The 27235-nt window shown below is 43.9% G+C and overlaps 1 protein-coding gene across 4 annotated transcripts; it reads left to right on the top strand.

The window, feature by feature from the left end:
* The first annotated feature begins 241 nt into the window (after positions 1 to 241).
* On the top strand, positions 242 to 26892 carry Sema4f (ssemaphorin 4F). 4 transcript variants are annotated; one of them, XM_090336608.1, is made up of 14 exons: positions 242 to 475; positions 3569 to 3720; positions 4361 to 4420; positions 4648 to 4746; positions 9338 to 9431; positions 19857 to 19976; positions 20077 to 20228; positions 21304 to 21482; positions 21687 to 21834; positions 21964 to 22177; positions 22308 to 22417; positions 22521 to 22681; positions 25422 to 25480; positions 25765 to 26892. In XM_090336608.1, the coding sequence occupies exons 1-14, from the start codon at positions 328 to 330 to the stop codon at positions 26364 to 26366; spliced, it is 2298 nt and encodes a 765-aa protein (XP_090192734.1). In that variant the 5' UTR covers positions 242 to 327; the 3' UTR covers positions 26367 to 26892. The 4 variants fall into 4 exon arrangements, with proteins under 4 accessions (XP_090192734.1, XP_090192735.1, XP_090192736.1 ...); XM_090336609.1 differs by lacking the exon at positions 4648 to 4746; XM_090336610.1 differs by lacking the exons at positions 4648 to 4746; positions 9338 to 9431; positions 19857 to 19976; positions 20077 to 20228.
* Positions 26893 to 27235: the final 343 nt, after the last annotated feature.

Genomic DNA, 27235 nt, shown 5'->3' with positions numbered 1-27235 from the left:
GATCCAGACATTCAAGTTTGGAGGCAGAGCAAATCTTGTCTCCTAAGGGCCTGCCTCCCACTTCCGGGTAGAAAGGTCTCCTCACACCTGGATCTAGCGCCGCCTCCGCGTGGGCGGGGCCTCTCCTCGTCCCGCCTCTCCTCGATCCTGATTGGCCAGTGGAAAGAGACGCTCCTCCGTGGTCCTTTCTTTAGCGGGCGGAGCCTGGTTGCTTTCATCCAGCTTCTGCAGGCCGCGGGGATGTGAGTGGGGTTGTAGCCAGCGGCGCCTGGGCCCTGGGCCGAGGTGGCTGGACGCGCCCCACCCGGCAGCCAGGCGGAGCCAAAGATGCTGGCCCGTCACGCGCGGCTCCGCGCCGGCCGCGGGTCGCCTCGGGCCTGGCCCTTCCCGCTGCTGCTGCTGGCGGCCGTGCTGAGCGGCCCGGTGTCTGGCCACGTACCCCGCTCGGTGCCCAGAACCTCCATTCCCTGCTCCGGTAAGGTTGGCTGTCCTCGCCCTCAGGTATTTGCACCGTGCTCAGGTTCCGCCCGCAGCTGCCTTCCTAACCCGAGCTGCTGCACCGTGGTGGTGGTGGTGGTGGTGGTGGAGGGGTCTTCGGTGGAGCGCGCTGGGCGTGCCGCGGTGCCCACGCCCCACCGGGATCCGAGGAGACCCTGACTGGATGCTGCTTTATCCCATCCCCACCCTGGGCCTCCATCCTCGGCTCCCACGGCACACCCACATTGCTTCTGCAGCACCTGCTTTTCATATCCCTCAGATTCTGAAGTCCAGGGAAGGCATGGGAGGTTGCCAGAGGCTGTCGATTTCCAAGTCCTTTCTGCTTCATTTCCCTTCACTAAAGCCCATTTACGTCTAAACCTCTCATTTCTTCTTCTCCCCCCCCCCCATTCTACTCTAACTGCCCACTTGGATTGCCCACCAGGATTTCTGTCAGTTTCATTTCCCTCGTCAGCTCAAGTCTTCAACCTCCCATCCAAGCGGCTCTTGCATTGCTCCTAGCCTTCCCACTCCATTTCCCAGTGCCTTCACATCTTAGGCACCGGCTTCCATCTGCTCATTCTGAAATTCACGTCTACCCGTTGACTTCCTCACTATTTCCTGCTCCCTCTGTGCACTGTCGACATCGCATGCCGCCAGCCCATTCAATGAGTTGATTTGAAGTTCTGCTGTAATGATTTCTTAAAAAAAGACGTGGAAGATGCCAGGAATTGTCAGATGGTTAAAAGTAGCCATTCGCACTATAGAATGTGCCATGACCTTGTTTTCTTCTTGGTGGGTACTGAGTATAAGCCCCGTGGGCAGACAGCAACAATGAAAGCAAAACTCACGATTGGATAATAATTTAGAACCAGTGACATATAGAGATGCTATGAATCCAAAAGTTAAAACTGTGGTCAGAGCCTGGGGTTTCAATTTGTGCTGGAAAAATGGCCACAAAATAAGTTAAGGTTGTCAGGCTGAGTTAATGTCCAGGAATCCAGAGAGGTCTAGATATCAAAGTAAAGCAGCGATGGAGCTATGAAAGCAGTTTGGGTAATCTAGGGCTTTACTAATCATGAGAGAGCAGAAAGGGTGTAGCAGCACAGAGTTGAGTGTGGATATGGTAGATTGGGGTGGGTGGGGCACATATTAGCACATTTAGGCAGACTTGGACTGATGGCTAGCTTGTCTGTTTTGAAGGAATCTGAGCAGAAGAAATAAACAAAGCTGAAATGCTTTGGTTGCAGGAGTAGGGCCCCCAGAATTCAGGTTCAGATGAGAAAGTAAATTCATGCCAAGTTATTTGCTACAATCTTTTAGTAGATAAAATTTGAATGCTGATCAGTGGCTATGATTTGGCTGAAACAGGGAACAGGGAAGAAAGGAAGAAGACCATTTGTGAAACATGTGAAACAGGTGCTTTTTCATGTGTTATTTCATTGAATTCTCCCAACACCCTGGGTGGTGGTGTTTGCAGATGAGGAAGGTAATGCACAGAGAGGGCAAGTAATTTGCATAAGCTCTAATAGCTGGTAAGTAGAGGAGCTACATTTAAAGAGACTGGTCAATTTCTGGAACATATACTCTTTTTTTTTTTTTGCCAATCCTGGGTTTGAGCTCAGGACCTGAGCTATGTCCTTGGACTTTGTCAAGGCTAGAGCTCTACCACTTGAGCCTCAGCACCACTTCCGGCTTTTTTCTATGTATGTGGTACCAAGGAATCGAACCCAGGTCTTCATGCATGCTAGGCAAGCACTTTTAACCACTAGGCCAAACTCCTGGCCCTGGAACATATACTCTTTGTAGTATACACTCTATGTGTAAGTGCAATGAGGTGTGTGTGTAGGGGGGAGGGAGATTGAGGGTATTGGATAAAAGAAGAGATTTAGGGGGGAGGGAAATGGGGACCATGTCATGAGAAAGGGTATCAATGTTTGTGAAGTAATGCACCTTCTGTCTCGTAAATATAATGTAACCCTTCTGTTAACTACAATAAAAATATATGGAAAAAAAGAAGAGATTTATTTCTAATATGTTGGTAAATGAGTGCTAGCTTTGAGCAAAAGATGCTCAGGGACAGTGCCCAAGGCACTGAGTTCAAGCCTCAGGACTGGTTAAGAAAAAAGCAAAATATTTGTACTTCCTAAAAATATTTTGAAATTATGTATCACATTGCTATGAATAGAAATTACAGACTTGTTGAGTGCTAGTGGTTCATTCCTGTAATCCTAATTACTCAGTAGACTGAGATCTGAGGATCGAACTTTGAAGCCAGCCTATGTAGGAAAGTTTGGAAGACTCATCTACGATTAGTCATAGAAAAAGCTGGAAGTGGTGCTGTAGCTCAAGTGGTAGAGTACTAACTTTGAGCAAAAGGAGTTTAGGAACAGTGCCTAGGCCCAGAGTCCAGGCCCTATGACCAACAGAATAATAATAATAATAATAATAGCATAAATAGTAAGTCTGGAATTTCTTTTATCCTTTCTTGTTTTCTTTTGACCAGTTTTGGGCCTCGAACTCTGGGCCTGGGCACTGTCCCAGAGTTCTTCAGCTCAAGGCTACTACCCTATGCCAGGGTCTGGTGTTGTCCCTGGGCTCTTCAGCCCAAGGCTACCACTCTACCTCTTGAGCTACAATGCCACTTCTGGTTTTCTAGAGGTTAATTGGAGAAAAGAGTCTCAGGTCCTTTAGTGCCCTGGCTGGCTTTGAACCGAGATCCTTAGATCTCAGCCTCCTGAGTAGCTAGGATTACAGGAGTGAACTGTCATGCCAGGCTTTATGCTAGTATTTTTAAAAAAGCATTCTATTTTTATAGAAAAAACCTAATTGCCTGGGTGTTGTACCAAATATCCTGGCTTTCTCATTGTCTATCTTTGGAGATGTGTAATGTTTATATGGTTGGTCTGTCAAAGCTCTGCATTTCCCCCTAATGGCTGCCACAAAATGGCATTTGGAAGAAAACAAAAATTAGCCCTTCTAGCCAAATTTTGGCCAAAAAAGGGGGGGAATGGGGGTTGGCTGGTAGACCCAGCCCTCATGAAGAGATGACTGATATTATTTTCCTCTTTCCCCCTTGTCTTCCTTCCAGAGGTGGATTCCTATCTTGCTCGATTTGCTGTCCCTCATATATATAATTACACTGCTCTTCTTGTGGATGCTGCTTCTCACACACTTTATGTCGGCGCCCAGGACACCATCTTCGCTTTATCCTTACCCTTCTCAGGGGAGAGACCTCGCCGGGTGAGCAATGAGAATGGGGCAGACCCACAACCCTATGGCATGTATTAAGGTCTATTGTTGCATACGCAGTGGATGGGGAGTTTCATGGTGACTAAAGATGTTCATAGTGTTGATGGGTAGAAGTGGAAGATCTTTATCTACTTCATTGGGTCAGCTGAGTGTGATGGGAGACTCTTGACTGGGGAGCCTCTGAGAGAGAGGTTCATGATGATGGGGAAGAGGCCACAATGACCTGTTTCAAGTGACACTGGGCAGAGGGTAGCATTAGGATTGTAATACTCTAGGGATCCAGTTTTCGAAGTTTTTGACCACCCATTAGAAAGAACTCTGTTGTGACTCTGTTATACAAGTGTGTACCAGTAGAAACTTTTCTTGAATTAATACTACTTTTCCTGTACATAATACACTCTGCTATATTCTAGTTCATTAAAAAAATACAAAAACCAATTGTGAATCCACAATTGATTTCATTACTCATTAATGAATGGTAGCTTCCAGTTTGAAAAACTGCTCTAGGGGCATCTCAGAAATTCCCAGCTTGATGAGGGTTGTGAAATTGTCTTATTTCCCCTGATCTCATGGGAATTTTGGTAGAAGGAATCTGGGGAAAACCACCATTTCTCCTCCCCTCCACCCCCAGATTGACTGGATGGTACCTGAATCTCACAAACAGGACTGTATGAAGAAAGGCAAGAAAGAGGTAGGTGTGAACTTGGACCCTGTTCCAAGTGTCAGTTGAGTTCTTGGTCCAGCTATGACTTGGTGCCCTGTAATGTTCCTTTCCAATAGGTCCAGGTAAGGATTCTTAACACCATGCTTATCACCCACCATCCCTGATCCCAGAGCTGCCTCTAACTGCCTTTATCTTACCTTGCCTTCCCTTGTACTTACCTGCTGGTTCTGATTCTAACCATCTTTAACCCCCAGGGTGAATGTCACAATTTTGTCCAGATTCTCGCCATTGCCAATTCCTCTCATCTCTTCACTTGTGGCACCTTCGCTTTTGATCCGAAGTGCGGGGTTATTGTGAGTGACAGGGGATAGGAGGAGAGGGAGAGGGGAACCTTTATCCGCGTGAATTAATTGGGATGGTGGGTAGGAGGATGGAAGGGTTTTCTGTAAGTCACCACGCTGAGTATGGTAAAGACAATTGTTGTGCATGATAAGCATTGGGGTTTGGGGATGTCCTCTTTAGGAAGAGCATTTGGTTGCCACTAGTGGTGAGCAGAATGGGGACAGAGAGGGGACTCTAGAAGGGGAGTTATATAGAGTATAAAGCCTATTGTAGTGGGGTGGTAAAAGGAAGTTAGGTATGCTGGTTGGGTTGGGAGAGAATAAATCCAAGAGAGACTTCAAAAACTAGGAAATCATATTACCCTGTGAATGCTTTGGTTAGACAGTCTAGGTCCATGCCTATAGCATGTGACCATCTTACCACCTTTCCTCACCTCCTCTGCTAACCCCATTCTGTGTGGGCTGTGACTTCGTGCCCTCATGGCTTCTGATACCATTACCTACTAATGTGATAATTGCAGCTCCATGCTCTGGATCTTGTTTTCAGGGCGGATATCTTGTCAATGATATTTTCCTCTAGATTTTAAACAATGGCTGCAGAAGGCAAGGCTTCACTATGCTCAAACCCAGACAGTCTTGGGAGATATACGTTCCCTTAACAGCATCTAGTCTGGTCATTGTCATGTGAGTCATTGGGAGGACGACCTTTTCTGAACTCTCAGCTTTCCCCCATCAATTATCTAGCAATCAGCACTGGTCTTCTGGCAGCACACATTTGTCATTAGGCTCTGGATGAGCAAAAAAATCTTCTCCCCTCCTTTGTGCTCAGTAGAGGATGACAGTCCTTCCCCTCCCTTTTGGTGCCAGTCCAGGGCCTGGGTGCTATCCTTTAGCTTTTTTGCTCAAGGCTAGTACTCTACCATTTGAGCCATAACTGTATTTCTGGCCTTTTTGGTGCTTAGTTGGAGGTAAGAGTACTATGGACTTTCCTGTCCAGGCTGGCTTTGAATCATGATCCTCAGATCCCAGCCTCCTGAGTAGCTAATATTATTGAGCCACTGGCGTCAGATGACAATTCCCCTTCTTGATTCTAATCCTTAGCTATAGATCTTGACTGGACTCCTCTATAATCAGTAATAAGCCAACCAGTCTACTTGGATTTAGTAGTGTGGATCTCTAATTGTCTCTTTGTTATAGACCATTCTCATATCTTTAATTTAGGATCCTCTACTTGTATACACTGAGTACTTCAGTCAGTCTCTCTAGACTGCCTTAGGGTTATTGGACTCATGTTAAAACTTTCCATAATGTGGGTGATGAGCTCCTTACAAAACTTTGGCTCTTAGGAAGGTTTCCCAGTTCAGGGTAATATTGAAGGACTAGTTTCCCTGTAGTTATCACCAAACTAATGGTGGGACTTATCTTCATAGGTACATAGGATTCAGTTGGATATAAATATCAGAACCATGGCTTTAATGCAAATGATGTTCCTACTTAGTTTCCTAGGGCCTTTTCTTCTTCCTTAGCTCACTGATTTGGGACCTAATGGTTGTTAGATAGTGCTTTGGGGCAGGGAATGTTCTGGTCCTATCTGTTAGAGTTGGTATGGCTTAGACCCCTATCCATTCTTGAGGGACAGCTGTAACAAAGAGGTTCTTTGTTCTATACACCTGTCAGTTCAACCTTTTCTCTGGACCCTCCTATCTAGCAGGCTCCTGAAATGAAGGACCATTCTTGGGCCAAAGAAGTTGGCTGTGTTAGCTCTTTAAGCTCCATCCTGAGTCTGCTTATAGATGTAAGGAATGCTCTTTTCTGACCTTACCTGTTTTACTTGGGTATGCAGACACCATTCCTTGTTCAGAGTTAAGTATGGAGATTCTTATTAAAAAAAAGAGGTACAAGTACTGGATTTACCAGCTGCAACAATGGAGTGCTGTTCTTTGGTGTTAGCTTGTGAAACTGAGCAAAAATATTTTCATTTGATTTGTTGAGGGAATTCCAGAAATTAGCAGAGAAATATTGGGCTTCTGACTACCACTATAACCACAACAATTGGTGAGCATTCAGCTGAATATCTATTTTGTGGCAGTAGGTCCTTTATATTCATGATTAAATTTAGTTATTATCATTACATCATGATATTTAGCTATTACTTGTTACTATCTTATAAGTAAGAAAACTGAAGTTCCAAGAAATTAGATACTGTTGTTTAAGATTATATAGCCAGCACAGACAGGGCCAAAATTTAAGCCTAGGTTTGTCTGCCCTTGTGTGTTATGGTTATTTGATTTAAGTTGGAGACTATCTTTTGTTTCCCTTTTATTGTTTGAGACAAGACTTGTCTATGCTTTCTATTTTTCTTGACCAAGAATGATTTCCAGCCTCACTGTTCAGTGAGAGCCATCTAATCTGGCTTTCAGCTTGAGGGATTTAGCTTCACCATAACTTACTCTGAGAGACTTCCAACAACATGATTATAAGTTGATGAAAAATCTCACCATACAGAGAATATAAACTATATACAGCTAAAGATAACAGACTCAGAGAGTTTGGGCAGTGACTTTCATAGAAGGATTGGAAATAAAAGAATGAATAAGATATTTGAAAGGCATCTAACTAGGACTGTGGATAGATCCTAAGGTACACATGTTAGGGCTAGTGAGAAAAAGGAGACAGGAGAGCCTACAAAGAAGATGGAGTTTCAAAAACCAATGAAGATCATTTTGACATAGTGAGTCTAAAGTGCCAAATGGTGCATCAAGAGTGAAGAGAATGAACTTAGAAAAGGCATATTTTTGTAGTGTTTGGTCAAAGGCAAAGGAGCAGTTTTAGGCATAGAGATGGGAAAATGTAATTGGTTCTCTAAGAATAATAGGTGATTGAGTTAGGACAGAAAGAAGGTCCTTTTGAAAAGCAGTAGAAACTGAAATCATTTGGGTTAGAATTTTATGCTCTAGGCAATAGTGGGCCTTTTGTTCATTCTCTTCTTCAAAAAGAAGATCTAGTCAGTGGATAAATATAGATAAATTACTAGATAGCATCCAGGGATGGGGAACATCTAGCCCCCCCCTCCCAGGTTATATAAGGCTAATCATTAGGTACATGATAAAACAGACATGTATGCTTCTTGAAAGCTTTTGTTGATTGCCTATGTCTCCCTCATCTGCTTATATTGATAATTCTGTATGGCTTCTGAACGATGTTATAAATATCCAAATGGACCTTGGCAAAACAAAGACAAAAGGTTCCCCATCCCTCAGAAGGTGATTGCCATAGATAAGACTAAGAAGAAGGGCAACCACAGCAACTATTAACTGCATTTTCAGAGTGTCTGACGGCCTTGCTACTGTAATCATCGAACCATCACCTTTCTCCTCAGGTAGGGATGCTCCCACTGCTGTATAACTAGAACTCTTGTGCCCTGTGGGATATCCCATTCCAGGAGCCTCTTTTAACCTAATGTCCTTTTTTGGTGACTTTTGATTACGTCTCATTTTAATGACCTTTTTTAAATGTGTCTCAGTAAAACAGCTGAGGAAATGGATATACGTAAGCTCAGGGTACATGAGTCTATGTTTCTTGTCCAACTGTCATTTAGAGTAATATGTCTGCTATGATATTTGAGCTGGAAATAGCATGTCTGGCATTTCTGTACCATATCTTGATTGTGGCTACTGCTAGATGCTAGACTGAAGTAATGTCTGGATGGTTCTATTGGAATTCTTTTTGTTTTGTTTTGTTTTGGTCCGTCTTGGCACTTGAACTCTGGGCCTGGGCGCTGTCCCTAAGTTCTTCAGCTCAAGGCTACCATCCTATCTTTTGAGCCACAGCACCACTTCTGGTTTTCTGGTGATTAATTGGAGATAAGAGTCTCACGGACTTTAGTGCCCAGGCTGGCTTTGAACTGCAATCCTCAGATCTCAGCCTTCTGAGTACCTAGGATTACAGGTGTGAGCCACCGGTGCCCAGCTTCTAGTGGGATTCTTACATCTTTCTCCTCCCACCCAGGTCAGTCCACCCTTCTGGAGCCCCTGGAAGAGAAATATACTTACCTATTTCACTTGAGCTTCAGGCAGTCTTCACTGACTTTTTAATGTCTTCTCTCTTGGATGTGTGTCTTTGTTCATGTCTTTTATCCTTGGGGTTGGTCTACAGGGGGTCCCCAGGGGCTTTCATCTAGTCATGATTGACCTACACTTTTCTTTATCCTTCTAATGCACTCCAATCTTTAGAAGACTCTTCCCTGGTCCTCTTGGTCACATAGCACATTCTATAGCCAGTGACAAACTCTATAATTCAGAGGAAAGATCTATATCTCTTAGTGTTTTCTAGGGCCATTCTTTCAGGGAATGTGCATGATAGGTATTAGGAGATTGAGGAAAGAGGAACAAGCATATGAGAAAAGGATAGCAGAGATGGGAAATGAGAAATGAGTTTGTGTGTGTGTGGGGGGGGAATCAGGAGTAGATGACCGATGAATGTGGGAATGGTAAGGGCTGGGAGATGAGTGGAAATTGACATTTCCTTCATCTCACTATCTATGTAATTCTCACCATGATCCTTTCCCATAACCCCTAAACCAACTGCCCCTTCTGGTCTGTAGGATGTGTCCAGTTTCCAGCAGGTTGAAAGACTTGAGAGTGGCCGGGGGAAATGTCCTTTTGAGCCAGCTCAGCGGTCAGCAGCTGTAATGGTTGGTGAGTGGGGAGAGACAAGAATGTGTGATTTCTTGCTCTAATTACCTCCTTCCCCAACCCTGCTTTTGGAATTTCTGTGTCCTTTCTTTTCTTGGAATGTCTATTATTCCCATGTCTCTTTTTGGCCTTTCCTGTTCTGCCCTGAGTGCCTGTGATGCTTGCTTTTCCCCATAGGATATTATTTCCCTAAAGTTCACTTTTGAGAATGTGGCCTTTGTACCCCTAGTCTGAATATTTCTCCTGTTAACCTAATCTTTCTTTCTTTCTTTCTTCCTCTCTCTCTCTCTCTCTCTCTCTCTCTCTCTCTCTCTCTCTCTCTCTCTCTCTCTCTCTGTCTCTCTCTCTCTCTCTCTCTCTCTCTCTCTCTGTCTCTCTCTCTGTCCTGGGCTTGAATGCAGGGCCTGAGCACTAACTTTGGGCTTTCTCAAAGCTAGAGCTCTACCACTTGAGCCTCAGTGCCACTCCCAGCTTTTCTATGTATGTGGTACCAAGGAATCAAGCCTGGGTTTTCATGCATGCTAGGCATGCACTTTATCACTAGGCCAAATTCCCAGCCCCAGTCTTTCTTTTTGTTGTGCTTATTTTCTTTTGGTAAGAGTAATCTACCATAATGAGCCAGGTGAGTGACTCACATCTGTAATCCTAGCTACTCAGGAGACTGAGATCTGAGGATCTCAGTTCAACGCCAGCTGGGGCACAAAAGTCTGTGATACTCTTATCTCCAATTATCCACTAGAAAACTGGAAGTGGCATTGTGGCTCAAGGGGTAGTGTGGTAGCCTTGAGCTAAAGAGCTCAGGGACAGCGCCCAGGCCCAGAGTTCAAGCCCCACAACTGACCAAAAAAAAAGTAATCTACTATAATGAATATCGTAACAAATTTATGAAAAGCCTGAAGAAAACAAATATAAGTCTAAGCTGGGTGCCAGTGGTTCACATCTCTAATCCTAGCTACTCAGGAGGCTGAGATCTAGAGGATCATGATTTAAAGGAAAATCTCCAAGGCTCTAATCTCCAATTAACTTGCCAAAAGCCAGAAATGGAGCTGTGGGTCAAGTAGTAGAGCATCAGCCTTGAGTGGAGAAACTAAGGGACAGGGTCCAGACCCTGAGTTCAAGCCTCAACAACAACTCCCCACATTCCTGGAAAAAAAGAAAAAGAAAAAGAAAACACTTTGAGAAAAATATAAGTCTACAATAGCTATGTTCAAAATACCTTTATCTGGTGATGGAAGTATTATAGATCTTTATTGTTCAGTTTGGTAGGCACTGCTCTTGTGGCTGAGACCCTGAAATGTTACTAGTGCAACCAAAGGAAAGAATTAAAATTTAATTAAATTAAACATATACAGACTACCATATTATTGCAATTCTAGGATAGCTTTACTTAGAAAACCACTACCAGCATTTTAGGATGTTTGCTTGTTGTTCCCCCCCCCCCTCACTTTTTGTCAGTTGTGCACCCAGTGCCTGGGTGCTGCCCCTGAGCCTCTTTGTGCTCAAGGCTAGCACTCTACCATTTGAATCACAGTGCCACTTCTAGTTTTTGAGTGGGTAATTGGAGATAGGAGTTTCACGTGTTGATCCTCAGATCTCAGCCTCCTGAGTTGCTAGGATTGAAGGTGTGAGCCACCAGTATTGGCTCCTTGTGGCCTTCTTGTTGTTTGTTTTTTAACATGTGCACATATTCTGTTATGTACATGCATTTTGCTGGCTAGTCTTTTGTTGTTATTTCTGCCTGAGCTGGCTTTGAACTATGATCCTTAGATCTCAGTTTCCCGAGAAGCTAGGATGCTAGGTATGAGCCACAGGTGCCAGGCTTACTGGCTGATTCTTTAACCGCCAGAAAAAAAATTATTTTTTACATATAACCTATATTTTAGGTCAGACCAACCCACATTAAACCTTCCAAATTCAACCAGTTGTTTTCTTGTGATAGCCTTAAACAAGCACGTTAATGGAAATTGTATGTGTGTATTATAATGCTTTTTAATATTAATACTACATGGTTATAATTTTGAATTTTGTCATATAACTTCTTATAGGAATCTCTATAGTTTTGGGGAACAGGAGAGAAGTTGAGGAAAGGCCTGGGCTGGCTTTTTTTTTTTTTTTTTTTTTGCCAGTCCAGGGGCTTGAATTCAAGCCCTGGGCACTGTCCTTGAACTTTCTCAGGGCTGTTGTTTTACCACTTGAGCTATACACTTGTTTGTATGTAGTACTGAGGAATCCAACCCAGGTCTTTGTGCATGCTAGGCAAGCACTCTACCACTAGGCCAAACTCCCAGCCCCAAACTTGGTATCTTCTTGCTTTAGCTTCCCAAGTGTTGGAATTAAAGCCAGGCTTTGACATAACTTAAAATACTTGATAAAGAGGATTTTTAGGCTAGATGCTGGTGGCTCAAGCCTGTAATTCTAGCTACTCAGGAATCTTGAGATCTGAGGATAGCAGTTCAAAACCAGCAAGGGCAGGAATGTCTGTGAGAATCTGATCTCCGGTTAACCATCAGAACATTGGAAGTGGAGCTGTGGCATAAAGTGCTAGGCTTGAACAAAAGAGTTAAGGGGTAGTGCCCAGGCCCTGAAGTCAAGCCCATTGTTGACCAAAAATAAATAAATAAGTAAATAAATAAATAAAAATTAATTAAATTAAAATTAAAAAGAAATAAATAAAAATTAAAAAGAAATTTAATTGATACAGTGCTTCTAAGTATACCATAAATTAAAGAATTCCAAATTGTTTGTTATTTTTATTTAATTTGCTTCAAGATTTGTGTTATTATTCATACACTCTAGTGGCCTTTTTTTTTCCCTTCAGTTTTTGTCTTCATGCTGGATCATCTCTTTAAGATTCCTAGAAATGGATTACTACACCAAAGGGTGTGAACATTTTATGACTCATTATCTATTGCTAATTGAGTTTTAAGAGAGGGTGAAACAATTTACACCCTAATCCTGCAATGTATGAGAGCGTTGTATATTCTCACATAAATTCACCTTATTATTGTCATTAAAATATTTGTTAATGTAGCTTAAAGTGATACTTTGTTTTAATTTGTATTTCTTTGAATATGAATGAGGTTGAACATTTTTAGTACTATTTTTGTTATTTCTTTGGCAAATTATGTGTTCAGGTTTTTAAGATGTTAGTGCTCTAATCTGCACATCTTTTCCCTTGTAATTGTCATTTTAACCCCAGTCTTTCCTCATTTAGTGAGCAGGTAAATACTTTTTCCCCTAGAAAAATTTCCCCCACATTTAACTCTTTGGCATTTAACTCTTCCCTCTTTCCTTCCCTCACTCTTTTCTCTCTCTCCCTCCTGGCCCCTCCCCTCCCATTCCCCTTCCCTTCCCTCTTTTCTTCCTTCCTTCCTCTCCCCCTCCCTCTTCCCTCCTTTCTTTCTGCTCAAATTCAGGACCTATGCTGTCCCTTAAATTTTTTTCCTTAAGGTTAGTACTCTATGACTTCAGCCACAGCTCCACCTCTGGCTTTTTGGTGGTTAATTGGCTTTGGTGGTTAACTGATCTCAGCTTCTTGAGCAGCTAGGTTTTAAAGGTATGAGGTACCAATGCCTGGTGAGAAGGGTATTTTCAGAAGAATTTCAAGTCTTATGACTTCAGATGATTAAATTCAGGATTGTCTAAAGGGGAAAAAAGGGAATGAAAGAGAAGGAAAAAAATTCAAGGTTGTGGGTTTGATTATAGAAACTAATAAAGTATTCTTTAAATTAAAAAAAATTCAAGGTTGTCTTTTAGTTGATAATTGGTAAAAGTGGTAAAAATTCACTTTCTAGTTTAAAATGGTTATCTCCAGTCAACTCAGAACCTCTGTGTTTCCAGCTGACTCAGGTCCAAATCATAGTCAATACTAATGTAAAGTTTCAACTGTAGATCTAAGAGGGTTATTGTTTGTTATTATTGTTATTACTATCTATATAGAAGTGCCAGTATTCACTCAGTGCTTTTACTTCTGATCTATTAGATCTTATTGCTTTTCTGTTTTGAAAAGGGATGTACAGAAAATAGTATAAACAGTACATAAGAACTGGGACTGAAATTCTCAGTCCTTAACATTAGTAGAGTTATTCTGAAATAATGAAGGACTTTTAGAGGTTTTTGAATTTTAAAAGTTGCAATGTATATGGTTGGAAATTAGAAAATATAGAAATGTATCAAAAAAGTGAATATTTTGTTCGTAATTTGTCCATCTCTAGGTAGTCACTATAGTTATTTTGGAGTATGTGAGTATTTTCTTCTCCCGTGTTTGTCAAGGTATATGTGTACTTTTATAAGTGAATTAGAATGATCATGCATATTTCCTTTAATTTTGACATACTGAGCATTTTGTTACCATAGACATTGTAGAATGCACATACCATATTGCACAGAATCAAGGCATGATTTTTAGTTATTGTTTGCCCTTATATGGATATAAAGAAGCTTAATTATTACCATATGACTGTACATTTAACTAAAAATCAAGTTTTGCTTTTATAAATGCTAAACCAGAAATTCTTTTATGCAAGCGTATGTAAATCACATGAATCTAATTAATTGAGTATGAGCCAATCCAAACTGGAATTTCTAGATAGAAATGTATAAAGGGTTTTTTTTTTTTTTTTTTTTTTTTTTTTTTTTGTGGCCAGTCCTGGGGCTTGAACTCAGGGCCTCAGCATTGTCCTTGAACACTTTTTTTTTTTTTTGCTTCCTGCATGCTAGGTGCTCATTCTACCACTAGGCTGCACTTTTGGCCCTGATGTAAAGGTTTTGATAGTGCTTGCTGGGTTTGGATAAATTGCTCTCCAGTTAGTATCACCAGTAGTAGTAATACGAAAAACTTTCTCATTGTACCCTTGTCTGCCCCAAGTAATTTAGTTAGCAAATACACAAACAGTGCCTTTTCTTTTCTTTTTAAAAAAATTGTAATTAATACAAGGGCTACATTATATTCGCCAGATAGAAGATGTATCACTTCACAAACATTGATACCCCTTCTTATGTTTTTGTCCCCATTTCCCTTCCTCCACCCTCTCCCCTCATCTTGTTTTCCCCCCTTCCCTATCCTATTCAAATAAGCAAATAAACACATATACAATATACCAGATAACAAGGTAAGATACTGTACCAATATGAGAATAACCCAGGGACAACAAAAGAGATGAGAAATAACATAGTACATTAAGAACAGCAATCACACATTATATGGCTCTTGTTTCCATATCCTGGAGGTCCGTTCATTTAGCCTCATCCTATATGGCCTTATGTATCTAGGTTTTACCCTATTGTAATCCTCCTTTGAGTCTGGCTTACTTCACTTAATATGATTTTTTCCAAGTCTTTCCATTTCTTTACAAATGGGGAGATGTTGTTCTTTCTGATGACAGCATTTTTTCTTTTTTGTTGTTGTTAGTCATGGGACTTGAACCCTGGGCCTGCCTGATGCTGAGCTCTTCAGCTCAAGGCTACCACACTATTCCCATTAAGCCACAGGGCCACTTCCAGTTTTCTAGTGGTTAATTGTAGATAAGAGTCTCACAGTCTTTTTAGTGCCTGGGCAGGCTTTGAACCAAGATCCTCTCAGATCTCAGCCTCCTGAGTAGCTAGGATTATAGGCATGAGCCATCGTACCCAGCAAACAGTGCCTTTTCTATGTCTGATTTGATATGTATTTTGACTGACACATCTACTAGATCGGTGAAACAATTTTTCATATGTTTATTGACACTTTTATATAATTTGGGAAATGCTTCCTAAATCTACTTAAAATGTGATACTTATCTGTACTGTACTTCATAGCATATCTTTATTGACACTACTCAAATTTGGAAAAGTTTTGACAGTATCATTCATATTAGTATAAAATCACGGAGTCCTTCTCAGTCTCCTTGGTAGATTCTTTGCTTTCTGCCCAGTCTTTAAAGGCTGGGCTTCCTTCCACACAAGAGCCTCTTTTCACTTTATGTAGTGTGGCCTTGACTAGCTCCATGGCTTCTTTCTCCACTTTCTCGTGAGGTCTCCTCAGTGTGTATCTGCCTCCCAGATATTACCTGGGGGTAACTGCCTTTCAGACATCTCTGCTTGGATGTCCCAGAAGACATCTCCAAAGTATCATCTCCCACACTGAACTCATTATTTGCATTCACTTTCTCCTAACCTGCTCCTCTACTAGCTTTCTCTCTTCTGAGTGTATGGTGCCATTACTCAGCCAGGTACCTCAGTTAGTTAGAGGCAGCAGCTGGTTATCTTTGGTCCTTCCTACCACAACCCATAATAATCAGTCTCTTATGAAGATAAGCAGAAGCTTTTGCTTTCTTTTGTGGAACCACTCCTGTGCCTTTCTATTTGCTACTTTTAGTCTCTTGGCTAGGATTACAGGCATGAGCCACTGGTGTCTGGTTCCTGTATGTCCTCCTGTCCTTGTGGCTGTAATATCTGCTGTCCCTTCTGTGTGTGAAGACTGTATGTCCAATTCTTTGCTGCTTCTGGAACATCCAGAGCCTTTCTACTTTCTCCTAAGTGTCTACTTCCCCCGTTAACCTAAGTGATCCTCTGGTATTCTAAACAGAGTGACTGCATTCTTTTCTCTGTTTCTAGTTTTCAATATTACTGGTTCCTCACTGATCCATTAGAAAAATTGAAGACCCTTTACTTTCCATCCCCTGTTGAGTCTTTGCATATCTGTGGTCTTTAATTGTTGCCAGAATACTAATTCTCCAAGCCCTATACTCTGAGCCAGGCTCTTAAAATATTCACGACTGCCTCCTCTACTACATCTCCTTCTGTTCTCAGGGAATCTATGATGCAGCTTTTTGCCAGAGTTTTGGTTTTAGAGTGTGTTTTGGGACAACGTTCAACCCAGCAATTCTGTATCAGCTCCTATTCTTGTCCTCCATTGTGCAGAGGGTTGGATCATTTGCTGACGCATTTACTACTGGGACCTATGACCAATATTTGGTTTTGTTTTCCTAAAAATTCCAGAAGAAAATGAAATGTCCTCCCCCTTTCGGGTGGCATGTCAAACATATAGCCCTTTGACGTTACACAGGGAGCTGTGACTAACATGGATTGCATGCCCACCATGTGCCAGACCCTAGCTGGGGCTCTGCAGTTCTTATTTCATCAAAATTACTTTTGTTCTACATTCAAGTGACCTGAGGTTTAGGAAAGGTAATTTGCTAGACAAACTAGGCAAGTGCTCTGTCACATGAGCTTTACCTTTCTCTCTCTCTCTCCCTCCCTTTCCTCTTCTCTCCCTCCCTCCCTCCCTTCCTTCCTTTTTTCTCCCTTTTCTTTTCCTTTCCCTTCCCTCTTCCCCCTTCCTCCTTTCCTTTTTATTTGTGCCCACACTGGAGCTTGATCTCGGCTTAGACACTGTCCATTAGCTTTTTTGCTCAAGGCTGTCTGTTACTTGAGCCACATCTCTCCTTCTGCTTTTTGTTTGTTTTTTGTTTTTGTTTTTTTATAGTTAGTTGGATATAATTGCCTATACTAGCTTCAAAGCATGATCCTAAGATCTCAGCCTCCTGAATAGCTAGGATTATAGGTGTGAGTCACAAAAGCCCCCTCTTCTCCTCTCCTCTTTCCTTTTCTCTCTTCTCCCATTCTTGTCTTTGAGACAGCATTTTTTGGGTTGGCTTTGAACTCTTAATCCTCCTGCCTACACCTCCTAAGTAGCTGGGATTATAGGCATGCTTCACTGTGCCTTGATTGATCATACAACTTTTAAGTGGTTAAGGCTGAAATGCAAAGCTTCCTAGTTCTGAAATACTTGTATTCTTTCTGTAATTTCAAATGCCGAATCTCCTCTTCTTCCAGCCCTGCCTCCCCCAAGAAGTTTCCAGCCCTCCACTGCTGCCCTCACATATCTCCTGAGCCTGCATTTTCTCTGCATAGGGTGATTTTTTCAAGGCTAGTTATCATTGCCTGTGACACACAGCTTCTCTGGAACATCCATGACTCTGCTTCCCCCTGCTTCCCTCAGTGAGCAGGAGCCTCCAGGGGCCTTGCTAAGGCCTCTGTGCACCAGCTTCCAACACAGCCTCTGTCATCCTTGTCCAGACTCTCTGGCCTGATCTCTCAGTTGCCCATGGTAGTTCCTCCCCTTCTCCCCATCAGTGGTCGGGAGGGAGCTTGTCTGTCTTTACCATTCCCTGCTCATTGCCAGTACTGTCATGCTGCTCATGTTGTGCCTTTTAAGCAGGATGTATGATGACTCTCAAACTGCTGACTCTGGCCTTGTTTCCTGGATTGTTCTTTTAAATTGCCTTCTTGTATCTTTAATTTATGTCTTATAGTTTCTTCCACCTTGGCAAGCCCAGTAGTGGAATTTACTTCCTCTTGACTTGCCTCCTTCATGGGCCTTCTGCTGTCATTTCCTGCCTTGGTTCATAATATTGCTAGGTCTACCATCAATCTTACAAGCTAGAAACCTTAATAGACATTATCTCACTCCATTCTCTCACATCTAATATTCAATTGATTCTATATCAGACATACCTTTCCAAGGGTTGGAGGTGGGCTCAAGTGGCAGAGTGCCTGAGTTCAAACCCAATCTCTCTCTCTCTTTCTCTCTCTCTCTCTCTCTTCCTCTTTCTCTCCTTCCGTCCCTCCCCCCATCCCTCCCCCTTTCCAAGCCCATGCCTTTTATTCTGTCTGTCCTGTCTTAGCTCAGACCTCCTACTCTGCCTGGACTGTATTGATAACTTGGACTACCATCACTATCATTATTATTACTATTATGATATTCTTTTAGTGATGGGGACTCACTATGTAGTCCAAGCTGCCCTTGAGCTTATAGCTCCCTGTCTTAGGCTCCCAACAATGAGGAATGCAGTTGTGATCTACCTTGCCCCACCTAGTATCATTTTACTGATGATGTCACTCCCTTATAGTCTCTTCCCTGTAAAATGAAGTCGGCAGGCTCCTCATAGTTGAGTGCTTTCTCTATCCCTTCAGCTTTACCTCTGCTTACTTGCTCTGCTTGGAAACTCTGTTGCCATTCTAGGCTCCCCTCTTTGCTGCTTGTTGGGATTTTTTTTTCCTGAAATTCTCCTATCTGGCAAATTTCCTTCCTTTCCTTCTTCCTTCCTCTCCCTCCTTCCCTGCCTCCCTGCCACCCTCCCTCCCCTCTCTCTCCCTCCTTTCCCCCCTTCCTTCCTTCCTTCCATGTGCAGGTACTGGGTCTTGAATGAAGGGCTTGGGTGTCATCCTTTAGATTTTTGCTCAAGGCTGGCACTCTACCACTTGAGCCACTACTCAACTCTACTTCCAACCTTTTACTGGTTAGTTGAAGATAAGAACTTCACAGACTTTCCTGCCCATGTTGGCTTTGAACCTGATCATCAGCTGTAGGCCTCCTAAGTAGTTGGGATTACAGGCTTGAGCCACCAAAGCCTGGCTAAGTTTCTTGTTCTTTAGCAATTTTGCTCCCCTACGTCAATATAGCTGTGTCCTCTCTATACCCCTACTTCCCATTTTCTAGTTCTTCTTGTTTCCTGGTATCTGACTCTATGCTTGTATTCTTTTTTTTTTTTTTTGCCAGTCCTGGGCTTGAGCTCAGGGCCTGAGCACTGTCCTTGGACTTTCTCAAGGCTAGAGCTCTACCACTTGAGCCTCAGCACCACTTCCAGCTTTTTTTTTCCTTTCCATTCAGCCCATAGAGCAGCTCCTCCTTTCCATCCTAGACTGTCTGTGATTGTCTCTTCTCCATTATCTACCACTCCTAGAGTGCCTCTGCCTCTCCCCTGACAGGAAGGGAGGACCTGGATTCTCTTTTGCTTTCCCCAATGTTTGTGAAACCTCAACTCATTCATTCTCTGGGCTGATATTTCTCAAAATAAGGCCCTGATCACTTGCATCAGAGTAACTGCAACTGCTCATTTGAAGTGCAGGTTGCTGGAACACCCCCAACTCTACCGAATGGGAATTGCTGGGTCCAGTAGTCTGCATTTAGTCAAGTCTCCAAGTGATTCCAGTATTTTGTAGAGTTGTGGGTGTAGTAACACCAAGGGATGTTCAGAGAGCACACTAGTTTCCTCAGACTTTATTACAGTAGAGAACCTGAGTAAAATTGGGATGAACACAAAACAAATGCTCCTTCTGGGGAGTCACAGTACAATGAGTATTACTGGGTTACTTCAAGATCAACCAAATCCCCAGATACACCTGATTTCCACTCAAGAGGCTTTTACTGTTCTTTCATACGGATTGGCATTCTGGCACAGCTTTCACTTAATGTTGACTTCCTTACTGTTTCTGAGCAGTGTTTCTCTGCTTACTGTAAGTCACAAGGCCTGTGATGTGCTTAGCACTTGTTGGATGCTCAGTCCTGGGAGTGGCTGCCCTGCTTTATCCCCTGCCCTGCCTGTAATTGCTTTTGCTTCCTTCAGTGGGTCTCTGACAGGCCCTCTTCTCCCTGTCGCCCTACAGGGGGGATCCTCTATGCTGCCACAGTGAAGAACTACCTGGGGACACTGCCGATTATCTCTCGGGCTGTGGGTCTTGCTGAGGACTGGATTCGTACAGAAACCTTGCTGTCCTGGCTTAACGGTGGGGAGAGAGAGAGTGGTTTTCTGGGGGACAGGCTAAGGGGAGGCTGGGTGGTCCCAGGCTATGTCTGGAGGAGATCTGAAACCACTGGTTTCCCCAGCCCCAGCTTTTGTCTCAGCCATGGTCTTGAGCCCAGCCGAATGGGGGGATGAAGATGGAGACGATGAAGTCTACTTCTTCTTTACGGAGACCGCCAGAGTGTTTGACTCATACCAGCTCATTAAGGTCCCCCGCGTGGCCCGAGTGTGTGCGGTGAGATCCTTCTCTCCCCTGTTGGTTGTGTCTCCTGCTGTCTGTTGTCTCCTGCAGTCTGGCCTCCTGTGCTTTCCTCTCTTGATCTGACTTTGCAGCTGTCATGTCCCTGACTTCTTCCCTGGGTAGCTTAAGGAATGGAGAGGTGAGGAGCTATGGTCTTTGACCCCAGTTGCCTTTTATGAACACACTGTCCACAGGAGGTGGACTCGTATATAGGAGATTAAAAGTAGGAAACAGTGGGGGCCGGGAGTTTGGACTAGTGGTAGAGTGCTTGCCTAGTATGAATGAAGACCAGAGTTTGATTCCTTGGTACCACATAGGTAGAAAAAGCTGGAAATGGTACTGTGGCTCAAGTGGTAGACCTCTAGCCTTGAGAAAGCCCAAGGACAGTGCTCAGGCTTTGAGCTCAAGGCCCAGAACTGGCAAAAAAAAAAAAAAAAGTAGGAAACAGTGATAGGCAGACCTGGGTTCAAGTCCTGTTCTACATACTTACTGCCTCTGTGACTCCTGGATAGTTTCTTTACCATCTTTGAAAATCATCTGTCAAAGGGGCATTATAATAATACTGACCTATAAGGGTCATTTTGAGGGCTAAATAAGTTAACTTCTGCAAAATATGCCTTAGTGTGGTACTGATGAAGTGTTCAGTTGGCTTAGTCATTATGTTACTGTGACCTCAGCCACCTGGGTATTTCATTATCCTAACAGTTTGTCAGTCTGTGTATCTGTCCTTGCATTTTTCTGCCTATGTCCCCATCAGTATATATTTGTGTGAAGAATTTTTTTTTGCCAGTCCTGGGACTTGAACTCAAGATCTGGGCACTGTCCTTGAGCTTTCTCAAGGTTAGTGCTCTACCACTTGAGCCACAGCACCACTTTTGGCTTTTTCTGTGTATGTGGTACTGAGGAATCGAACCCAGGGCTTTGTGCATGCTAGGCAGGCACTCTACCACTAGGCCATGCTCCCTACCCCCTACATGAAGAATTTTGCATTGGCTTTGCATTGGTTTCTATAATCTCTGCCCATCATTGGTCTTCTGAAAAGAGATTTCTCATGTGCTTGTTACCTCAGGGAGACCTTGGGGGCCGGAAGACCCTCAAGCAGAGGTGGACAACATTTCTGAAGGCTGATCTGCTATGTCCAGGGCCTGAGCATGGCCAGACCTTCAGTGTCCTACAGGACATGGCTGAGCTTCGACCTGAACCTGGAGCAGGGACCCCAGTCTTCTATGGCATCTTTTCCTCACAGTGGTGAGGGGTCTTGGTGTGGAGGAGGGTGACGGGTGGGAGATACATGGCTTGGGAATGGTGTCGAGGCTGGTGGATAGGCTTCCTGGGTTGGTTGGCTCCCAGGAATTTCTTGGTGGTGTTACGTGACTTAACAAAGGATGAGTTATTCTCTTCTGTGGGAAGCTGTCCTTCTAGATATCAGGTTTCTATCTTTGTCTCTTTCAGGGAAGGGGCTGTTGTCTCTGCTCTCTGTGCCTTCCTACCCCAAGACATTCGGACAGCACTGAATGGTCCCTTCCGAGAGTTAAAACATGAGTGCAACAGGGAAATGCCCGTTCTAGAAAGTGAAGTGCCCCAGCCTCGACCTGGACAGGTGAGGGGCTGGAGTAGGTATTTATCCCAGGCCTGAATTAAAGAGCTGCCATGTGGTCAAGTGCGATGCTATCACTGACACTTCCCATTCTCGGGGAAGTGTGGTCACTCAGCCCTCTGTTTCCTCTAGTGCATCACCAACAATAGGAAGCTGGAGCAGTTTAGCTCATCACTCTCGCTGCCTGACCGTGTGCTCACCTTCATCCGAGACCACCCGCTCATGGACAGGCCAGTTTTCGGTCAACCCCTGCTGATTGCTACAGACACAGCTTATCTCAAAGTCGTGGCTCACAGGGTGCCCAGCCTCTCAGGGAAAGAATATGATGTGCTCTATTTGGGGACAGGTATATTTAAGAGCAAGTTGCCCAAATAGTTCATACTCTTACTACAGAGTGGCTCCCTACTACATTACATACAGGCCTCAGAGCCCCAGGCACAGGGATAATTAAATCATTTTTCTTACCTGTCTCCCAGAGGATGGACACCTCCACCGAGCAGTGCGCATTGGAGCCCAGCTCAGTGTCCTTGAGGATCTGGCCTTGTTCCCAGAGCCACAGCCGGTTGAGAACATGAAATTGTACCATGTGAGTTAGAGACTTGGGGTTCTGTGACATCTGAATCTCAAGCCAGTTGATGATCCTGAGGTCTTGACGATACAATGCATCCCTCTTTTCTCCTTTTCTGTAGGGCTGGCTCCTGGTTGGCTCCCCTATTGAGGTGACGCAAGTAAATACCACCAACTGTGGGCGCCTCCAGAGTTGCTCAGAGTGCATCCTGGCCCAGGACCCAGTGTGTGCCTGGAGCTTCCGGCTAGATGCGTGTGTGGCCCATGCTGGGGAGCACCGAGGGTGAGTATGTTACATTGCTCTCTTGCCTGCTGTCCTGGGCTTGCCCTTTTCATGTGTCTGTTTCTCATCCACAAATGCTACCTAGTCCCCGTGTATTTTCTTCCTTTTCTGTTAGTATTTATATCACTGTCTCATCTGTCAGCTCGTGCTACCTCATTCGTCTAACTCATGCTGCTTAAAAAAATGTCTTCAGCTCTTTGCTAGACAGCTAGAGCTGTCCTGACAGTGAGTCTGAGTCTATATCAGTCACTGACAGACAGACAGTGGGATTGACTCCATCTCTGATGGACACCTGACTCCATTTTCATTTTTTAAGAGCTCTCAGTATCCTCTTTTCCTTTTGTCTTCTGTGACTCCACAATCTCCTTTTACCTTACTGATTTCTTTCTCTTTCCATCACTGAAAGGGGATGAGTTCAGTCCTGGACTGAACTCATTTTTATACTACTGCATACTCTTTCAGTGATTTCACTCTTATTATTTTTGACCAAGTACTGACGACAGCCACAAAGTCTATTTCTAGCTGAGATATAGAATTTCCACCATACTTTATATGCTCTTTGAAGGTTCAAGAGGAAACAAGCTTAGCAAATCCAACTTACACTGACCAAGTTCTGCTTCAAATGTAGCAAGTCTAAGTGCACTAGTGTTTCTTCCTCTTTTCCTTTCAGGCTTCTCTTTTGGTTTACTTCATTTCAGCAAAGGCTTGAACTCTGGGCCTGGGTGTTGTCCCTGAGCACTCCAGCTCAAGGCTAGTGCTCTACCACTTTGAGCCACCCGGCCTATTTTAGTATTTTCTAAACTATAAGTTTCATTGGTCTTAGCTTCCAGGATCCTTAAGATACATGTATGAACCTACAGAGGAAGGAGAGATTAGAGGAGAACATGCAATGTGTGTATTTATGCCAGTGCCCTAGATTGATGCATCTGTACATTCTACCCTCCATACATCAATTCACACACAAGACAAAAGTATCGACTATAAGGTTTCTGTGTATATTTCCCATATTTACCATGTCCTCTGGATCAACCAGGCTTGTGGACTTGTTTTTTTATATGGTACTGAGGTTTGAACTCAGGACCTTGTACTTGATAGGGGGTACGCTAACATTAACTCCAACCTTTCTTTTTTCTGATCATTTTTGAAGGAAGGTCTTTCTTCTTGCCCAGATGTACACTTGGATTTTGAGCCTCCTACTTTTTACTTCCTAAGCTAAGATGACAGATACATACCACTGTGCCCAGTTCTGGATAAGAGTCTTGAGGCTATCCCGGACTGGTCTTAAACTGTGATCTGCCTGATCTCAGCTGCCCTTGTAGCTGAGATGAGTGTATACCTCCATGCCCAGCTATGGGTTGAGAAGGAGTCTTATAAACCTTTCTACTGTGGCTATCCTCAAACTGTGATCCTCTTTATATCAGCCTCCCAGTTAGGCTAGGATTATAGGTTTAAGCCACAGGTGTTCACTTGTAATCTTGGTTTTAAGAAATTTTCACCTTGTCATTTCAGGAATATCAATTGTTGTATAGTTCTTATATATATTCTATACTTCTTTTTATTTTCTTGTTTGCCAGTTCTGGGCTTGAACTCAGGGCCTGAGCACTGTCCTTGGGCTTTCTCAAGGCTAGAACTCTACCACTTGAGCCACAGCACCACTTCCAGCTTTTTCTATTATGTGATACAGAGGAATCAAACCCAGGTCTGTGTGCATGCTAGGCAAGCACTCTACCACTAGGCCAAACTCCCAGCCTCAATATTTCTTCTATATTTTTTCCCAGAGAATTCTTGTGGATATGGACAACTAGGTCCGTTTTTTAGATGAGTCTCTTCCTTTTTTATTTTTGTTTTTTGATAATACTGGGGTTTGAACTCAACACCTCAAATCAGATAGTCTACCACTTGAATCATGCCTCCAGTCATTTTTTGCTTTAGTTATTTTTTGAGTAGCATCGCACATTTCCCCCTAGGCTAGCCTCACCCACGGTCCTCTGATTTACACCTCCTCCATAATTGGGATGACAGGTGTGTACTGCTAGATGAAGGTCTCTCTCTCTTTTTTTTTTTTTGGCCAGTCCTGGGACTTGAACGCAGGGGCTGGGCACTGTCCTTGGGCTTTCTCAAGGCTAGTACTCTACCACTTGAGCCATAGCCCTACTTCTGGCTTTTTCTGTGTATGTGGTACCAAGGAATGGAACCCAGGGCTTCATGCGTGCTAGGCAGACACTCTACCAAGGGCCCTTTTATTTTATTCTTTTTTGAAGTGAACATTTTGCCCAGCCTGGCTTCAAACTGTTATCTGGCCAATTTCTACCTCCCAAGTGGCAAGGATTACAGGTTTGAACCACTGTATCTGGCTTTTTTTTTTTTTGCCAGTCCTGGAGCTTGAACTCAGGGCCTGAGCACTGTCCTTGGGTTTTTCTCAAGGCTAGGATACTATCACTTGAGCCACAGCACCACTTCCAGCTTTTTCTATGTATGTGGTACCGAGGAATTGAACCTGAGTCTTCCTGTATGCTTCTCAATAGTCCATTGCCTGCTAGAAATATGTGTAGAATTTGATATGACAAGTGTCACGGGGAGTATAGGAGTACTGGGGAATATTTGCTGATGAGGAGAATGTTGACTCGTTCTGAGGGGGATTAAAAGGTGACAGTAATGAATGAGTGGGTGTTCCACAGGTACTGAGGAAGTTGAAGTAAATGTTGACATTTGGATTTACCCAGTATTCTCTTCTTTGTAGGCTGGTCCAAGACATAGAGTCAGCAGATGTCTCTTCTTTGTGTCCCAAAGAACCCGGAGGTTTGTATGGTTTAGATAAACATGGGTGGGAGAAAGAAAGGGATTAAAAGTGTCCGTTTTATATTCACTTCCTTGGGTCCTGGAAGACAGGTTGGTTGGTGACTCAGGCCTGACCCTCTTGGGAATCCCACCCTCTACCCGCCCCCCTGCTTTTTTTTTTTTTTTTTTTTTTTTGGCACTTTTCCCATGGCCTTGTCTCCTGTTTGACATCACTCTACACTTCTCTCATTCACACTCCCAGCCTATAGCCTCATTACCTTTGTGCCTTTTCTGTCTCTCCACAGAACATCCAGTAGTGTTTGAAGTTCCCGTGGCCACAGCTGCGCACGTTGTCTTGCCATGCTCCCCCAGCTCAGCCTGGGCGTCCTGTGTGTGGCACCAGCCCAGTGGAGTGACTGCACTCACCTCTCGGCGGGATGGGCTAGAGGTGGTAGTGACCCCAGGAGCTATGGGTGCTTATGCCTGTGAATGTCAGGAGGGCGGGGCAGCCCGTGTGGTAGCGGCTTACAGCTTGGTATTGGACAGTCAGCGGGATCCTCCTAGCCAGGCTCACACAGTGGGTGCTGGACTTGCTGGTTTTATCCTGGGTTTTTTTGTAGCATCCCTAACTCTCCTCCTGATTGGCCGAAGTCAGCAACAACGAAGACAGAGGGAACTTCTAGCCAGAGACAAAGTGGGCTTAGACCTGGGGGCTCCACCATCTGGGACCACAAGCTATAGCCAAGACCCTCCTTCCCCTTCACCTGAGGATGAACGGCTGCCCCTAGCTCTGGCCAAGAGGGGCAGTGGCTTCCTTCCACCCTTCCTGCTTGATCCTTATACTAGTCCAGCCCACATTCGGCTCACAGGGGCTCCTCTAGCCACGTGTGATGAGACATCCATCTAGATCTGAGCAAATGACCACTTGTATAAGCGTGATCACAGGAACTAAGTGGCCAGTGAGAGCAGGACTGCTGGGCATATAAGATCATTGTGGCCTCTCAGTTCTGTGAGTCTGAGTGATCACCTAACTTCAGTGTGCACCCTCTCCAGGCCTTTGCCTAATTCCTGATTTCCATGAGATAGAAGAATTGCTCTTTGCAATAAGTTGAGATTGCCTCCCACCCCTCAGCCGCTGTAGCCCTTTAGACCTGGTTTTCTGTCTTGCCTATCCCTTTCAGAGATGGGGCACAGGGCATGGCTCTGACTTGGTTTTCCACTGAGCCTTGGATGGAAGGAACAGGAATGGAGGTGGTTAGCGGCTATTGTGCACTAAGTCCTTGGGTGGTCATACAGAGGCTCCAGTTTAGCTGATTCTCTCTGGGGAGTGCATGATCCCCAGGTCTCTGTCCTAAGACCTCCCCCCCCCATCCCAACTTCTCTTCTTCCCTGAAAGGAAGTATGTAAATACACTGGCGTTCATATGCATGAGTGACTCTATGCTTAGGTGCTTTACAGGGGTGGAGAGGGGAAGGTTAGAATGGACAGCAATGCCTGCTGAACTTTTCACCCTGTTGCCAGTGAGGGAAACAAAATGCCACTCCTCAAAACATCATCCCACAGTGCTTCTCCAAATCTGAATACAAGAAAAGCTCCCAAAGTGACCTTCTGAGTAGGAAGGGCGGAGATAGCTGTGACCCCAACTTTCTCTCTGTTTTTGCTCCCTGGCTGTCACCACTGCCAGCCTCAACTGCTCTTACCTTGGCTAGAGGGTAGGTAGAGCCTCTTTTCCTTGGCTCCTACTTAGAAACCAAAACAAAACAAAAAATCCCTAAG

The sequence above is a fragment of the Megascapheus bottae genome, chromosome 7 (assembly GCF_031878675.1).
Source record: "Megascapheus bottae isolate mThoBot1 chromosome 7, mThoBot2.hap1, whole genome shotgun sequence".
NCBI classification, from domain to species: Eukaryota; Metazoa; Chordata; class Mammalia; order Rodentia; family Geomyidae; genus Megascapheus; species Megascapheus bottae.
This window is presented reverse-complemented; position numbering and strand designations above follow the sequence as displayed.

What these genes read in the sequence shown, in the direction of transcription:
- Sema4f (XM_090336608.1), top strand. Translation starts at nt 328, where the DNA reads ATGCTGGCCCGTCACGCGCGGCTCCGCGCCGGCCGCGGGTCGCCTCGG. An exon ending in GTCAGCAGCTGTAATGGTTG is followed by an intron (nt 9,432 to 19,856) that starts GTGAGTGGGGAG and finishes GTCGCCCTACAG; the next exon opens with GGGGGATCCTCTATGCTGCC. An exon ending in GGCATCTTTTCCTCACAGTG is followed by an intron (nt 21,483 to 21,686) that starts GTGAGGGGTCTT and finishes TGTCTCTTTCAG; the next exon opens with GGAAGGGGCTGTTGTCTCTG.